Source organism: Arachis stenosperma, chromosome 9 (genome assembly GCF_014773155.1).
Source record: "Arachis stenosperma cultivar V10309 chromosome 9, arast.V10309.gnm1.PFL2, whole genome shotgun sequence".
Classification (NCBI taxonomy): domain Eukaryota; kingdom Viridiplantae; phylum Streptophyta; class Magnoliopsida; order Fabales; family Fabaceae; genus Arachis; species Arachis stenosperma.
Window position 1 is genome coordinate 146,821,572 of NC_080385.1, and position 16,384 is coordinate 146,837,955.

Genomic DNA, 16,384 nt, shown 5'->3' on the forward strand with positions numbered 1-16,384 from the left:
TTTTGTTTTTAGTGTTTATTTATAATTTATTTATTATTTTATTATAAAACAGTTTTTCTGATTGAACCACGGTTAAACCAGTTAGACCAATAAACTAGTGAACCAATAACAAACGGTTCGATGATCGGTCCGGTTTTCAGAACCTTGGTTATATCCAAAGCTACTTTCACCCAGAGAAATGATTTCTCCAACATATTGCTGCTTCTTGGATCCTCTGTTTCCATTGTTATTCCCATCTTGGCTCCAATGATTTTTGCAGTGTTATTGTTGAGATATGCCTGTGGAAACCCATGCATATGCACCCATAACTCTATTCTATCATGGTTTACTTCATGTATGGACTCCCTCTGGTTACACATCTGCAAGTTAACTAGCTGCCCTCTTATACTCCATGGTCCTCCCTTCAATATTTGAAGCCCTTTCCTCTGATCTTTGAAGCTGATAAGGACCTTGTTCCTTCCTACCTCCGAAATAACAACTCCTTATGGATTTCCCCATAACCCCATAATAGCATTCCTTATCACCTTGAAACTTAGTTCCTTATCCGATATCATCTTGCCCACCAAGTTGAAGCAGTCAGATTTGTGTTCCTCTTCTATTCTCTGGTTGATTGCAATCACTTTTCCTTTTATTGGTTCCAAACCAAAGGTTGCCATACTTTTGTGCTGTGTATTTTATGTGTGGTGTGTAGATATTCTAGTTGTGTGAGTGTTGGTGTGTAATACTTGATGATTCAGTGTTATATGTGGGTAAAATCTATAGCTAACCTAAAATATTTTCTTGTTGTAGGTTGGTTTTGCTGAAAGAGATGATATCAGAGTACGGGATCCACTAGAACCTTACGTTCTAAGAAGCTCTCCTTATGAGAGAACTCGCTCTCCTGCTGAGTGAGGGTCTGCGTTAGGACTTAGGACCTTCTTGTTTATTTGAATGTGGTCAAATGAATGTAATAAGATGATTTGGATCTTGGAATAAGGTGAGCGAGTGAGTGGATTTTTTTTTGGTGTAGTAAACGGGGCCTAGGCCCAAGAAAAGGATTAGACAGTAATATTTGAGTGAGTGGAATAATATGGTTTGCGAGAGTAAAGTGAACATTAAAAGCCCAACTTAATTGTATGGGCCAAGCCCAAGAAAAGTCAACATTCCTTAACACTACAGCTTCGGATCCCGGAGTGGCAGTGTTCTCCTCCATGGATCGCCGGAAAAAGAGAGAGAAAACGACGGTAACTAAACCTTCAACGGTAGATGCCCCCTTGACACCGAAAATCTCACCTTCAGAGGCATTCATCGTCACACTTTCTTCCGTTTTGGGGTTAGGTTTAGCGTTCTATGTAGCTAATAGTGGCTTCTCTATAGACCTCGTCACTGATCCTTCTCGCACCATCTTCTTCATCTGGGTAACTTCTATTCCTCCTTAGTTATTCTCTTTTCAATGTTTTTGTAATGCTCCGTTGATTCCTTTTTTTGGAAGAAAAAAAAAACTTTCTTATTGCCTTATTCTGCATCGTTTTTCTTTTTTAAATCCCAGCTTGTGGAGCTTCCAATTGTGATCCTTCTCTACAGTCGCTATCGACAGAATCCCCGGCAGTGCATGGTAGCTTACATTTTCTTCAAAATTTTCCCCCTTATATGACTGTCTGAACTTAGTCGGAAGCACATGAGAAAAAAAGAAAAAGAAAAAAAAATGGAAAAGGCCTTTATCTTCATTTGATAGTGATAACAATGTAGTTGGGAATTCATGTTCATTGGACTTCAAAATTAAAATATTTTTTCTATATTTTTTATATATGTTTGTTGTTTAATTTACCAATAATACAGAAATTTCGAGCACATGCGGTTTCCTCGTCTGGAGGATCTAATTTCTTAGTGTTTGGTTTTCGTGTGTCATGTGCAGTACCTGCGAGCCGTTGGACGTGGCTTGCTAGCAGTTCCAATAGGTTAGTTGAAACTTATGCTTCCTCTTTTGTCTTTGTTCTTGATCAATTTGGATGTCATTGCTTTTTGTGTTTGTACCATCCTTTTTGAGTTTTTCTTCACAGCCACTGCACTGCTGGCCTGTTATTTCCTTCAATAACCTGAAATAGTTTTCTTTTGGGAAGTCAATGTATTATAGATTGAGCCATAAAAGTGTTTTCTGGCATTAGAGTAGTTAAATCAAGGTCATAGGTTCAAGCCGTGTAAAGGCCACTGATGTGATTATCAGGTTAGGCTGCATATATTACAATCTTTGGATGCAGCCATTCTCCGGATTCTGCATTAATGCGGGGTACTTGTATACCAGACTGCTTTTTTTTAGAGTAGTTAAAATTAAACAAAGTTATTAAGAATCCTTTCCTCATTTTTATTTTACCTGTGTATTTTCCTCATCCCTATTTGTGTTGTGCTCTTTCTTTGCTGACTCATTTTAATTTTTTTTAAGCTAACTGATTCACTGTTTTTATTACAGGGGCGCTACTAAATTGTTTAGGAGCTATTGCTTTGGGGGCACCTGTCACATTTCAGTATGTGAAATAAGTGGTATATACAGTTTTTTGTTTTATGTTATTTCAATCTGCATAAGACTGCAACGCTATTGCTGTTGAGGAGGAAATAAGGGGTTAAAAGTATGTATGTATATTCTAATTGAAGCAAAATGTGTGGTATTTTATATAATTCTAACTTGCGCAAGTCTCTGTAACTCAGGTTTCTCCCAAAGACTGTAAATTGGTCTCTTATGATGTCATTGTTCACAGTGAGTGTCTATTTTATTACCATTTTCTTATTTTACATCTTGAAGACTACTCAATTGTTGTTTTATATTTGACTTGTGTGGTGTAATGTATTTTTGTCCATTGATTTTGTGGGGATACTTTGCATTCTTGGAAACAGTTTTCAGATGTATGATTACCAGATTTCTTTTAGGCCTGTGGCTCGTGATTGTGTATAAATTAAGTGTATAAACTCACATTTTGTACTATAACAGACGGTTCCAGCATCATGTGTTCTTGGTTCATCATGGGCTCATTGGAAGCGGATCTTTGCACAAACACAGTATGATTCTTGTATTTTTTGTTTCCTTACCATGTTTCTTCATTAAAAACAAAAGAGAAAAAACATTCTTACCATGCTGCACACAGACATTCTTGTATTTTCCTTACATTTCCCCCCCTCTCCTTGTATTCACATTTAGGCCAAATGGATCTGTAGAGTATTTGATTTGTTTGCCAGCTCATGGAGCAGTTATTGGGGGCTGGTTTGGGGCTTGGCCAATGCCACTTGACTGGGAGAGGCCATGGCAGGTAATCTCCTTTTTATAAACTCTTCTCCCATCTCAACTCACAAGTTACTTACCACTGGTCATGTGTCTATAATTTCTTCTATTCCTATGAAGAGAGTTCACTTTAGATGTAACACTACTCTTATACTTACTAAAACTATTTTTAATCTGTTTGGCCATCATGATCTTAATAATGTTCCATTATTTGTTAGGAATGGCCTATTTGTGTGAGCTATGGAGCAATAGGTGGGTACATGGTGGGATTGGTAGCATCATGTGTCTTTGTTCTTGCTCATGCTAGATCGCAGCATGTCAAACAAACGTGAAGTCCCGATTGGCCACAGGAAAATTTGATTCATCTTCTGAATGAAAAATGGAAAAATTAACTAGTATTGGTTCAAATGCAAGTTAAGCGCAAGGAAAAAATGTTTGTCCCCTAACATTTCTAGTTTTTTTTTTTGGTTGAATTTAATGTATTTTTCTAATTGAAATCATGTACACATGTGGACAATTTCTTGTGCAAGTTTGTTCTTGGATATTTGGTTAAGTCTTAATTCAGAATTTTTGTGACAGTTCTAATATTAGTCCAATCAATCAACAAACTGAGAATTGTAAGCAAATCTTTGCATGAACATTACTGACCATTGTACAAGAATGAAAATAAAAAACTACACGTCCAAAAGTTTTTTCCAGCACTATCTTGCTACAATCTGAGACAGTGTTGCTTCGTTAACCGAATAATGTTCTTGCTTCATAACAAATTCACCTTGCTCGTGGATATCTTTTTCTGTTGAAAACGCTGGCTTCTTTATTGTAGCAAGAATAGTTTCACTTCTTAACATAGAAGAAATTTCCAACACAGAAGGCCTGTCATTGGCATCTTCTTGCACACATAATAGACCTATTTGTATGCACCTCAATCCGCAAACTCCGTGCCTCTTCCTTCTTTCCACAATTCATAAGCCTGAAGAAACCAATTCCTCATTAGTCACAACCATGGACTTCTTCATTAAAATCAAACGAAACTATATAAAACATTAATCACATGCTATAGATAGTATCTTTACTTACATATTCCATCAAGGTTAAGTTTTCGTGCTCGCCATAATATCTTGTTACTTTGCCACCTATTATCTGCAGAAGTAGAACTCCAAAGCTATACATATCGGATTTTACTGAAATACAAGCCTTTTTTAAGGTATTCAGGAGAGACATAACCACTGCATTAGAGAAAGAAAAGCAATATGATGCATTAGAAAGCTAGATGAAAAGAAAAAATCTTCTAGAAGAAATGTTTTAATTAGGTCCAATAAAAAGCTTACTATGTTCCAACAATCTTGGCCGTGTTTGCTTCTTGCTCATCTTTTGAGAATATTCTTGCCATACCAAAATCTGAAATCTTTGGTTTCATCTCACCATCTAACAGAATGTTGCTAGCTTTTATATCTCTATGAATTATTGTTAATCTAGAATATTCTTGTAGATAAAGTAGTCCCTGAGTAACACCCTCAATAATAGCTACACGCTTGCTCCAATCCAGAAGAACCCGCCTGATAAGGTCTGATATAGAAGCAATTCATGGATCAAAATGCTGGTTAATTGTCTTGTCCATAATTTATCCTTTGATCGTATATCATTTATATGAGCAGCTACTAAAACATCAAAACTTGAAACAATATGTTACATATTCACTCATTTAGCGTTTAGACAAGTGAAGATTACTGACCAAATAGATAGTAGTCAAGGCTTTTGTTTGGCATGTACTCATACACCAGCATCTGTTCTTCTCTATCAATGTAGAAACCCAACAACCTAACAAGATTCACGTGCTGTAGCCTTGCAGTCAGTGTTACCTCATTCTTGAATTCATCGATAACTTCTTCACTGGTAATATTCCCTGTAGAAATCAAATAGGCACTGTACTTAATATCAGTAATTAGATATCATGATCTTAGGATTAATGTGCTGTTGTTAGATTCTGTACCTTGTAAACAGGACCATAGCCACCCTGACCAAGCTTGTTTTCAATCGAAAATCTATCAGTGGCTAACTCAATATCACACAAGCTAAAGACTTGCACATCAGGAACACAATCAGAAAAATGTCCTGCATCTCTAGCCGCAATTATGATTCCTAAGTAACAAATGAATCAACAAGAACTTACCCTTTGGTTTTAGTAGTCTCCTTCTTATGTAGTAAATTATGAAACCCAATAGAATAATACATACAGCACTTGTCAAAGTGATCACCACCGGTAACCGCCAATTATGGTGTCCTCCGCCGCCAACCACCTGTTGAGCTGGGAAAAATTAATATCCATAATAATAAGTAACGAGGAATACTAGAATGTCATCAGAATTTATTGTTTTAGGCCATTGTTAGATTACTAGATTAAAGGAATTAGGTTGATGGCTAAAAATGACGGTGAAAAACAGTAAACTTTGATGGTGGAATAGCATTTCTCACAAGTAATTATGCAGAAAAAAGAATGGGATCAAATTAGTTATTAATTTTCAGTGTTAGTTTCTTTACCTGCAGCACTAGAAAGCTGCCATTTGTCATAATCATAGGGAACTTGCCATACAACATAACCACCTAGTTTCTTTTCTTTAGCATAAGACACCTTGGTTTTAACAGCATCGGCATCATCAAATCCTATCCAATTTGACCCAATTGAAAAATAATTGACCACGTAAGTAGCATTATACAACACAGTTGCTTCATATCTTTGAACATAATCCTTGATTTCCTTGTAGGTCATGTCTTCTCCTTTTGTGATTGCTGGACCTGTTGCTGCTGCACCTATTCCATTCTCCCTTTGGTTCCTAAGCTTCCATGCATATCCATAGTCATAGAATGGTAACGACAAAACCAACTTACTACCAGATACCCCACTATCTATCCATCGCTTGATTCCGGTGTCTGTGTTGACATCACCAGAAGGATCATACAAGGCTGAATGAGCTCCAGTGAAATTTGTTGATTGAGGTGTGTAGTAATCATAATCCAAAACATTTACCCAATTCAAGTTATCATTAAAGGACTCCACAGGGTAAGAACCAAAATCAGAACCTGGTTGATATGGAACAGCCGCAGTTAAAATCAGTTCTTTGATTATTATTGTTGGTGGAGTTTATTGCCTCAGATTTTGCAGCTTCTCTCCACTCTTGAAAGAGCAGTCCCATGTTTTTCAAGTCATTGGTAGTGTTAGCAGAAACCCATGAAAGAAAGAAGTGTAGATAGAGATGGATTGGTGTGCTTGAGAGTGGCTGTGAAAGAAGGAAATGATGCTGCAGCATCGGAAGGGATGGAAAGTTCATAGGTTGAAGCGTTGACATCAGCAAAAGCGCATAGGAGGTGAGTGTAGAGAGAAGTTTCTATGTTAGAAACGGGAAATCCAGAACCGTAAAACCAGTAACCAGCTTTTATCCAAGAGTGTGCTTGGTAGAAGAGAATCTGGAAGAACATAGAATAGAGATGAGAAATTAAGGTAGATGCATGGTTATTACTTAAGGAGAATTGGACAGAAGAGCAGCTTCATTTTTATTATTATTATTACCTTTTAATTTGTTGTTATACAAGGATAATTGGCGGTGTGGGAATGTTATAAACCAAAAAGGATTCAAATGTGATGACCGGGTCTATCTCCTTATTCTTTCGTATTTGAAGTGGTTAGTTAAAATGTTCAATAATGTATATACTTTTTCATATACTATATAGTATCTCGTATTATATATGTATGTATTTATTTTATTTATAATTATTCAAATAAAATTGGTTGAAGTAATTTGTATATAAAGAAAATATAAATATTCAGCTTGCCACTCTAGTACTCGATCACTCTATCTCTGAGGTTCTCTTAACAAGAGAGAAGCTACATACACTAGTTGACATCCGTGGTACGTGCTTAACAGCCATAAACAAGTTAAGTTAAAATAAACAAATTCAGATTTCAAGATCTTTTCTCTCTATTATTATTTAGTATTTTTTTTTTTTGGTGTCGTATTATTATTTAGTATGATACGAAATGCATAATTTTCTTTGGTTATTTGGTAGGAAAAGTAATATATTCAACAATAGGCGAGGAAGTCGCGTCAAGGTAGGACCTAGGAGGCTCCAAACTTGCACCCATGGATTATATATATTAACTAAGGTGAAATATATGGTAAAGATGTTGTTTTAAAGATGTGCTTATGTGCCAAAATTTAAACCACACATTCTAAAACCACACTTTTAACTTAAAACCGTAACCCTTCACAAAGAAAAGCGTCACCTAATGGAAAAAAGTAAATTAGAAGATTTAAGAAAAGAAATAATTAAATTATCAAAACTAATAGATCAAAAATTAATGATTTTAACCAATGTTAATTGTAATGACACTGAATTCTTAAAATTAATACAAAATGATTTTTCTCAAAATCTTTATTTTACTATAAGTTTTATTGAGGGACTTCAAAAACTTGAAAAAACTTATTTTTCACATGGAATTTCTAAAAAATGCTACCATGGAAATGATTCCCCACATCTTCATCATACTTTTAACCCACAATTAAATTCTATAGTAGATATGCTTGAAGAAATATTAGTATCTATAAAATTTCAAAGAAATAAGGAAAAAGAGAATCCCAAAGAAGAAAATTTTCAAAATATAATCAACATAACAGAGTTAAAAGTAAAACCACCATTGAAATTATGAATATCGAAGAAAAATTAGAAGAAGTTACAATGCTTTTTAAACAATTAAAAATGGCTCAAGAAAATAATATTATGGAACATGGTTTTCAAATAGAAGAAGAATTAGTAAATGATGAAAATATAGAAAATGAAGAACACATTCTAGACTATTCAAGTGACGAAGAACAAGCAATTCCAATACAAGTAAAAAATGAAGCTGGAACATCTAAGGATAATCAATCTCAATTTAAATGGGAAACAGGTTTTGATAATTATGCTTTTAAAAAAGGATTTATAAATAAAGATTCAAAATATACAAAAATACCATCAAAATACATTCCTAAAATCCAGGAAATGGAAGGAGAAAGAATGCTCGATTTAGACTGCAAAAAGAACGAAAAAGAAATTTTCGAAAACTGGTTGAATTCCTTCTTATTAGAAGCCTTTACTAATCCAAAACTTAGTGAATTGTCTGGAAAAGACATTTGGAATTACATAGGATTTCATACTAAAGGAACTATAAGAGATTATATGACATCAATAGAAAACCAAATAATAGAAGAATTAGAAACAAAAACAACAGCTTATGATAAGATATTATATATAATGATGATTCTATATAAAGAATTTTTTGGAAAAAATATTATAGATCATAGACAAGAAGTCTATAATAAAGAATATCAAGAAGCAAAAAACCATTTAGCTAATATTCAGATATATGATTTATGTAATGTGGAGTCTTATATATGTGAATATAGAATACATTATTACAAATTAAAAGAAGAAGATAAAAATCATTATCTCAGTATGTATATAACAAAACTTCCATATCCTGCTAATGAATTTATAATGGGAAGATTTATAAGAGAAATAAATAGAGGAACAATTGAAAATAATTTTGGTGGAGCAACCTCTGCAATAAGAGAGGAAATAAAAGAACGTTGTATGCAAGAAGCAACTCAAAAAAGATTTGCAAATATAATTAAAATTTGCTGTCAGGATAATGAAGAGATACCTCAAAAATATGGTCCTAATAAAAATTTTCAAAGAAAAAGAAAATATCAATTTAGAAGAAGAAAATACTATCCAAACTGGAGAAAAAAGAGATATTTTAGGAAAGAAAATAACAATAAAAACAAAAGACAAAGAAATAACTATTGCCCGAATAAAAAAGAAAATTGTAAATGTTGGTATTGCCAAGAAGAAGGACACTACGCAAATGAATGCCCAAAAAAGAAGGATAAAAAGGATCTTACTAAACAAATAGAAATTGCTAAGTCTTGTCTCATGGAACCATTAGAAGAATCTGATGATAACTTAGACTATATTTTTGAATATGTCTCAGAAACAGACTCAGAGACTGAGTAATAATGCTACATTTATTACTATAAAAATAACAGAAAAATTTATAAATGCTTTCATAGATTCTGGAGCAACACAATGCTTTGCTAGTTCAAATATAAAACTTGATTGGAAAAAATTAAAGAAACCATTAAGAGTTAGAATAGCTGACAAATCAATACATAAAATTGACCAAAAAGCAGAGATGGTTGAAATTTTTATTCAAAATTATAGATTCATTGTTCCATCTATATATATGTTAGATTCTGGAATGGATTTTATCATAGGAAATAACTTTTTAAAGCTATATCATCCATTCATTCAAGAATTAACATATATAGTTTTAAAAGCTCCACACGATTCTTCAATAAATCAAAAATCAAAACGTATAAAAATACCAACTACTACTAGATAAGATCTTAAAATTTAAAATATTTTCTATATTAGAAACATGTTATTTAAATCTATACTTTCAGATAAATATTCCAAAAAATAATCTTGAAATAAAGATAGAAGAACTTTTGAATGAAATTTGTGTTGAAAATCCTTTAGATATTAAAAATACAAATAACGAATTAGTAAGCATTAAATTAAAAGATCCCACAAAAGAGATAAATGTTCCAAATAAAATTCCTTATTCCGCAAGAGATAGAGAAGAGTTCTCACTAGAATGTAAAGATCTTTTGGAAAAAGGAATTATAAGATTAAGTAAAAGTCCTCATGCAGCTCCAGCTTTTTACGTTGAAAACAATAATGAAATTAAAAGGGAAAAACGAAGAATGGTAATAAACTATAAGAAAATGAATGAAGCAACTATTGGTGATGCTCATAAACTTCCAAGAAAAGATTCTATTTTAGAAAAAATCAAAGGAGCAACTTGGTTTTCATCTCTTGATGCAAAATCAGGATATTGGCAACTTCGTTTAGACGAAGAAACAAAGAAATTAACTGCTTTTACTTGCCCAACAAAAGAATCAACAAGTGTGTTGCTCTATGAATGGAATGTATTACCATTCGGATTAAAACAAGCCCCAGGTATTTATCAAAGATTTATGGAAGAAAATCTAAAGGAGTTAAATGAATTTGTTTTAGTGTACATTGATGATATACTAATTTTTACAAAACAGGATAAAGAAGATCATCTTCAAAAATTATTAATAGTTTTAGAAAGATGTAAAGAAAAAGGATTAGTTCTTAGCAAAAGATAGCAAAACAAGAAATAGAGTTTCTTGGATTAATTCTATCCACTGAAGGAAAGCTAAAACTACAACCAAATGTTTTAGAAAAAGTAAATTTATTTCCTAATAAAATAGAAGATAGAAAACAATTACAAAGATTTTTAGGGTGTATAAATTATATTTCTGATCAAGGATTTTTAAAGAATATAACAGAATACACTAAAAGCTTATTTCCAAAAATAAGTACTAAAAAAGAATGGAAATGGGATGAAAAGGATAGTATGCAAATTCAAAGAATTAAAGAATTATGTGAAAAACATCCAGAACTTTATATTCCAGAAGAAAATGACTATTTAATAGTAGAAACAGATGCCTCAGACATAACCTGGTCAGGATGTCTAAAAGCTAAGAAAGCTATAAAAAGCTTAGAACAAGAAAAAGAATCACTAAATTCTAAATATCCCCCAAAAGAATTACTTTGCAGGTATATTTCAGGAACTTTTACTCCAACAAAACAGAGATATACCACTCATGAAAAGGAAACTCTGGCAGCAATTAAATCTCTTAAGAAATGGAAAATCGATTTACTACCCAAAGAATTTACATTAAGGACAGATTCAAGTTACCTAACAGGTTTTATACGATATAATTTAAAAGTTGATTATAATCATGGACGATTGGTAAGATGGCAATTATTTTGTTACAATATCCAATAAAAATTGAATATATTAAGGGTGACAAAATGTTATTGCAGATACATTAACAAGAGAATGGAGTTCGTCTACAACGCATTAGATCAAGAAATTCAAAAATACGAACAAGAACTCGAAAAATGCAAGCATTGTCAGCAAATAAGGATACAGATCCAATCCCTCAAGAAGGCCATCGAAGCAATGAAATCAATACAACAACCAAAACCATCAAAGTTCAGCCAGCTAAGCGTGGTGGACAAATCAGGTGAAGAAAAAATTCCAGAAAACAAAACAATTGCTGAAATTATCAAAAAATCCACCCAAGATAAAAAATATTATGTAATTTATAATGGCCCCATGAAAGGAGTATATGATGCCTGGGAAAAAGCAGCACCATTTACACATCAATCAAGGATAATTCATAAAGGAGGGTTTTTAACACTGGAAGAAGCAAAAGAATCCTTCAGGGAATATGAAACTCTTCATTCAGAGCAAACCCTAAAAAGAGCAGATAAAGCTCCAATTCAAACCCAGAGAACAGGGATAATAAGAAACATTCCTACAAGGGCTGAAATCAAGGAAAAGAAAAGGATCTGTAGATCAAATCTCAGAGAAACCCTTAACATAGTCCTAAATTGGACTGAAGAAAAAAGGGCAATCTTGGGATATTATCCTATTGCCAAAGAACAGCTAACAAAGCTTGTTATATTTCCAGATGCTTCCCCATCTGACACCTATCAGTTTTTCCAGTATGGATTAATTGATACAATTTTAATTTTTAATGATTTAAAAATTATTAGTGAGTTTCCTGCAGGATTCGTTGATGCAGTAAAGAGATTTAAAAATATGATTGACAACGTAAATCCAAGGGATATATCCCTAAAATTTACGAATAGTCAACCTATTTTTAATGAAGAAGAAGAATGCTTGGTTCCAGCACATCAAGTAATCTTCATGTCCGTCTTCCCAGGAAATTTTCAACCAATTGATCAAGTTCAAGATTTAACAATCTACAGTCATGAAGGAAGACTAGCCAGCACACTAGCAAGGGTCTTCGAAAGAACTCAAAGGATAACAAGGGAATCTCACACAAGAATCAATTATAAAAGCAGAAATACTTTGCTTATATCCAGTAAAAGGAATGAAATTGAAGAAAGAGAGATGAGACTCTTAGTGGAATTTGAATCAGCATTCTACAACTTATCTGGGCTCTTAGAAAAGCTCCCCGAAGGGATAAAGAAGAATCTCTGCTATTTGATAAAAGACAGAGAAGACCACAAGTGCCAGCTATGTGTCTCAGAGTTATCTGAAGAAAGCAATAATGAAACGGAATCAACCCACATGATAAAGGAAGGAGACAACGCATCTGAAGGCTACATAATGAAAGAGGAGGACAGCACATCTGAAGCATCTCTCAACATTATTGCATAATGACGTAAGCGCTTAGGTCATAGAGCACCAACAATGTAGCTGGTGCAAGATAATAAACAATGACGTAAGCAATGACGTCATAAGAAGGGTAAGGATGGGAATTGTCCATCAGACCCAACCATTATAAATAGGTTGCTTAGGCAATTGTAGAGATCATCAAACCATAGAAAGCAGGAGGCTAAGAGTACTCATATGCTAGGAGAGCAAGGAGGAAGCTGCCGAGGCGATTCTATAGTTTGAAGAAGAATTCCCTTAGGAAAAACCAATTCTAAACTCCCCTCTGGAGTTAGTATCTACAATCTCCCCTCTGGAGATAAAAAACATCTTATGTAAAATATTCTAAATAAAAGAAGTTTTTCTCCAGAAAGGTACGCCTTTATCCTAATCTCTTAGTTATGAATTATTTAGAAAGTTTAGAATTAACGGAAAAATCTGACTATTATAGATTATCTGCATTATTAAATAATGAAAAACAGGCTGTTCTAAAAACAGAATTAAATCTCAAATCAAATGAAAATTTTAATAAATAAAATCTTTTAAAAGAAGTTTTTAATAGAAAAAATATAATATACTATGGAAAAATTCAACTTGAAGCCCCTATAAAGATAAAATCTGCCAATGGAGAACTGGAAATAGCTTTGATAAATGATGAAGAATTGAGTAAACAGATTGAGAAAATTAAGGATCAACAAAAAAGATCTAAAATTGGATGGATTCATATTAGTACTATACAAGTCTTAATCAAATCTACATATATGAAAGGAATTAATTCACCAATAAGCTTAGCAATCTGTGACAAAAGAATTACTGATGACCCAATAGATCAAATAATTGAAATTGTTCATGAAAACTTGGCAAACGTAAATGTTAAATTCAATGCCCATCTTGGATATGCTATACCTTTGTCAACTGAAAATCTTGGAAGATCTATAAGTTTGGCTTATAAATTTCACAGAAAGAATCTAATGGAACAAGATGATGAACCATTTTCAATTACATATGCAATAAATTATGCTTTAACAAATAGCCATCATAGTATAATATTTAAAAACAGAGAAAGAATTTATGTTGATGAATTATTTCAGAAAATTGTAAAGACAGAAATACCAAAATATAAAGCTATTGAAAACCCAGTTCTTTTACTAAAAGAACCATCAGGAAAATTAGTTTCATCGAATTTTCAAATAAGAGAATCCAAAATTAATAGCCCTTTAAGTTTATCTAAGTTAAAGTCTAAAGAAGAAAATTCTGAAATAAAAGAATTAACAAAAAAGGTCGAAAAATTAAATGAAACCCTAAACACTAAGTTATGACAATAAATAAAGAAAAAATATATGTAACCTATCAAGACAAGAAACAAGAACTCTTTGAAAGAGAAAATCGGTTGAATTATTTACAGTTTTCTGAAATAAATCAATGAGCATTTAAAGCTCTAAAAATAATCTATGGCAAATTGAAAAGAGAAGTTGAAGAGTTAGAAAAATTAATAGAATCTCTAGAAAATAGTGATGAATCGATGATAGAATTTGCAGAAATACTAAGATAAATAATGAAGTATACAAAGATTGAAAGACCAGAAAATAAAATAAAAAGAAAAAGGGCGAAAAAATTAAAAAGTAAAATAAAGGAGTATAAGAGGGAATTAAATAATCTTCAATTCGAAATTAATGACCTTATAATAAAAAGGATAGAAATAAGAACAAATATAAACAAGTTGGAGCTAAACTTAAAAAATTTATAAATGCCTGAAAAACCATATTATGACTTAAAAGAATTAAAGTTGTTAAAAGAAAAAATGGAGAATGAAGTTGAAAAATTAAAAAGATATTTAGAAACAACAGAAAATGTAGAAATAAAAGAAGTTTTTGAGGATTTAAAAAATTATATTAAAGAAAAAGACAAACAGATAAAAGATTTTATTTACAATAATCCATGCAAAAAAGAATATTATAAACTAAAACAAGATTGAAAAACTATAAAAATGAAGTCAGAATTAGTAATAATAGAAATGGTTAATACTTTTGATTATGAAATTGTAAACTATAAAGTATCACCAACCAAATCTATACAAATTATAAACTCATATGAAAAGTTAATGGAAATTTTGAAAAGAGTTCATGGAAATTCTGAAAAAGATATTAAAAAATTGGTATCAGAGCCAAGTTAACGATTAAGGGTAACACTTTCTCTTTAAGTAACACTTTTAGTGACACGCTTTCAAAACCATAAAAGACAAAAGTCTTTACAAGTGCATCTGTACACTAGATGCCCCCACTAACTAAACATTGCTTAAAATATATTTGTGTATATCAGCCAACCAATAAGAGTTTTATACGTATGCAGAAAATGCAAGAAAAGAAAGGTTTCAGTTTGTATGGATCTTCTCTAATTTTTTTTAACACTTAAAAAAATAAAGTATTTCTTACTATTAATTATATAAGTGGGACTAAAACTAAATATAAAAAAGAGAATAATAAAAGATAAAAGATCACAATTAATACTATCTAATTTTTTTTTTTACTAAAAAGCATCTATTCCCCATATAATATTCATTCTGTTGTTTTCTTACTAATTAAGTAATTAATTGGTGCATTATTAAAGGATTGATGGAGAGTTTTGGATAAATTAATGTTGAGCATCATTGCTTTTATTAATAGAATATGTACTTCCTCATACATTATTAGAAAAATAATTAAACTTATTATTTGTATATGTATCGTAACTATTATTATTTATTAATTTGCTTTTTGGTAGGAGATTTAATTTCTTTGCAAAATTACTTTTACGGTTGAGTGGTAACACTTGAAACTTCATTTAATTATTATATTGAGGAAACGAAATAATAAATGAGTGGATATTTTTATGATAGTATTTTTATATAAAAATATTATTAAATAATTTAATATATTTAATTAAATATATTTAATTAACTATCTAAAAATTTATAATATCATTTTATATAAAAATGTCAATCACGTAAGTATTTCTCTAATAAATATTAAGTCAAAGGAATAAAATGTGCCTCCAATAATAATAAAAGGCTTGCTTATGATTATGTAAAAGAAAAACACCCACAAGACCACAAGACATGAAACACAAATACTCATTATTATTTTTTCATTGGCTTCATCAAACTAATTATATAGCTTCTGTCAACCTCTGAGCTGAACCCTACTGTTGCTCTCCGCGTAAGCTGCTATCCCAAGTATTATAAACTGCAGATATATTCAAATTAAAACATATTAAATAAACCATATATATTTTATATTTGATAATAAAAAAGGTGTTTGCTACGATACGATAATAAATTTGTACGTATCGATACATTTAAAATATGAATAAATAACAATAAGATATGTGGAATTTATTTTCCACGTCAGCATTTAATTTTTTCTTTTTTAAATATATAGTATATCACTACTTTTACTAAAACACCCTTTTAATTAAATAAAAATAAAAAATATTTATTTATTTAATTTTATAAAAAGACTTAAACATTCTTCCTTTATTTGATTAGACAAAAATATCCTTTTAAATTAATTAAATTTTAGAATTCAATTAATCCTAATTTTATAATTTCAAATAATTGAAACAACAAAATAAAAACATATTAAAAAAATAAAAAATTAAAATTGTTCTTTATCTGTGTTAAACATATTAAAAAAATAAAAATCAAAATTATTCTTCATCTCGGTTCAAAAACCTTCTCGTTCACGCCTATGAAGGATAGTCTTCTTCATCTTCTTCTCTCCTCTTCCTATCCTCTTTGCTCCTCGATCTCTCTCATCTGTCTCACTATGCGTGCAATTCGC

At 31.5% G+C, this 16,384-nt stretch overlaps 2 protein-coding genes across 7 annotated transcripts; one reads left to right on the forward strand and one right to left on the reverse strand.

Moving 5' to 3' along the window:
• The first annotated feature begins 790 nt into the window (after positions 1 to 790).
• LOC130950790 (PIGF/3-ketodihydrosphingosine reductase fusion protein-like) lies at positions 791 to 3,840 on the forward strand. 3 transcript variants are annotated; one of them, XM_057879377.1, is made up of 8 exons: positions 791 to 1,397; positions 1,529 to 1,594; positions 1,868 to 1,937; positions 2,447 to 2,501; positions 2,683 to 2,731; positions 2,963 to 3,030; positions 3,170 to 3,278; positions 3,469 to 3,840. In XM_057879377.1, exons 1-8 carry the CDS (start codon positions 1,116 to 1,118, stop codon positions 3,580 to 3,582), a joined length of 813 nt encoding a protein of 270 aa, XP_057735360.1. In that variant the 5' UTR covers positions 791 to 1,115; the 3' UTR covers positions 3,583 to 3,840. The 3 variants fall into 3 exon arrangements, with proteins under 3 accessions (XP_057735360.1, XP_057735362.1, XP_057735361.1); XM_057879379.1 differs by having other exon boundaries at positions 3,208 to 3,278; XM_057879378.1 differs by having other exon boundaries at positions 1,895 to 1,937.
• Positions 3,841 to 3,899: 59 nt separating this feature from the next.
• LOC130950792 (cysteine-rich receptor-like protein kinase 10) lies at positions 3,900 to 6,783 on the reverse strand. Of its 4 annotated transcripts, XM_057879382.1 has the most exons (7): positions 5,789 to 6,783; positions 5,421 to 5,547; positions 5,241 to 5,322; positions 4,983 to 5,173; positions 4,579 to 4,816; positions 4,328 to 4,476; positions 3,913 to 4,220 (listed from the first exon to the last, which is right to left on the reverse strand). In XM_057879382.1, the coding sequence occupies exons 3-6, from the start codon at positions 5,255 to 5,257 to the stop codon at positions 4,413 to 4,415; spliced, it is 510 nt and encodes a 169-aa protein (XP_057735365.1). In that variant the 5' UTR covers positions 5,258 to 5,322; positions 5,421 to 5,547; positions 5,789 to 6,783; the 3' UTR covers positions 3,913 to 4,220; positions 4,328 to 4,412. The 4 variants fall into 4 exon arrangements, 3 of the variants coding, with proteins under 3 accessions (XP_057735365.1, XP_057735363.1, XP_057735364.1); XR_009073729.1 differs by having other exon boundaries at positions 3,900 to 4,220; positions 4,983 to 5,153; positions 5,241 to 5,547; XM_057879380.1 differs by having other exon boundaries at positions 5,241 to 5,547.
• Positions 6,784 to 16,384: the final 9,601 nt, after the last annotated feature.

Coding starts and splice junctions, on each gene's coding strand:
- LOC130950790 (XM_057879377.1), top strand. CDS start 1,116: ATGGGCCAAGCCCAAGAAAAGTCAACATTCCTTAACACTACAGCTTCG. Junction 1,938..2,446: donor CTTGCTAGCAGTTCCAATAG/GTTAGTTGAAAC, acceptor TTTTTATTACAG/GGGCGCTACTAAATTGTTTA. Junction 3,279..3,468: donor ACTGGGAGAGGCCATGGCAG/GTAATCTCCTTT, acceptor ATTATTTGTTAG/GAATGGCCTATTTGTGTGAG.
- LOC130950792 (XM_057879382.1), bottom strand. Junction 4,817..4,982: donor CCTTGACTACTATCTATTTG/GTCAGTAATCTT, acceptor CTTCTATATCAG/ACCTTATCAGGCGGGTTCTT. Junction 4,477..4,578: donor GCCAAGATTGTTGGAACATA/GTAAGCTTTTTA, acceptor TCTCTAATGCAG/TGGTTATGTCTCTCCTGAAT.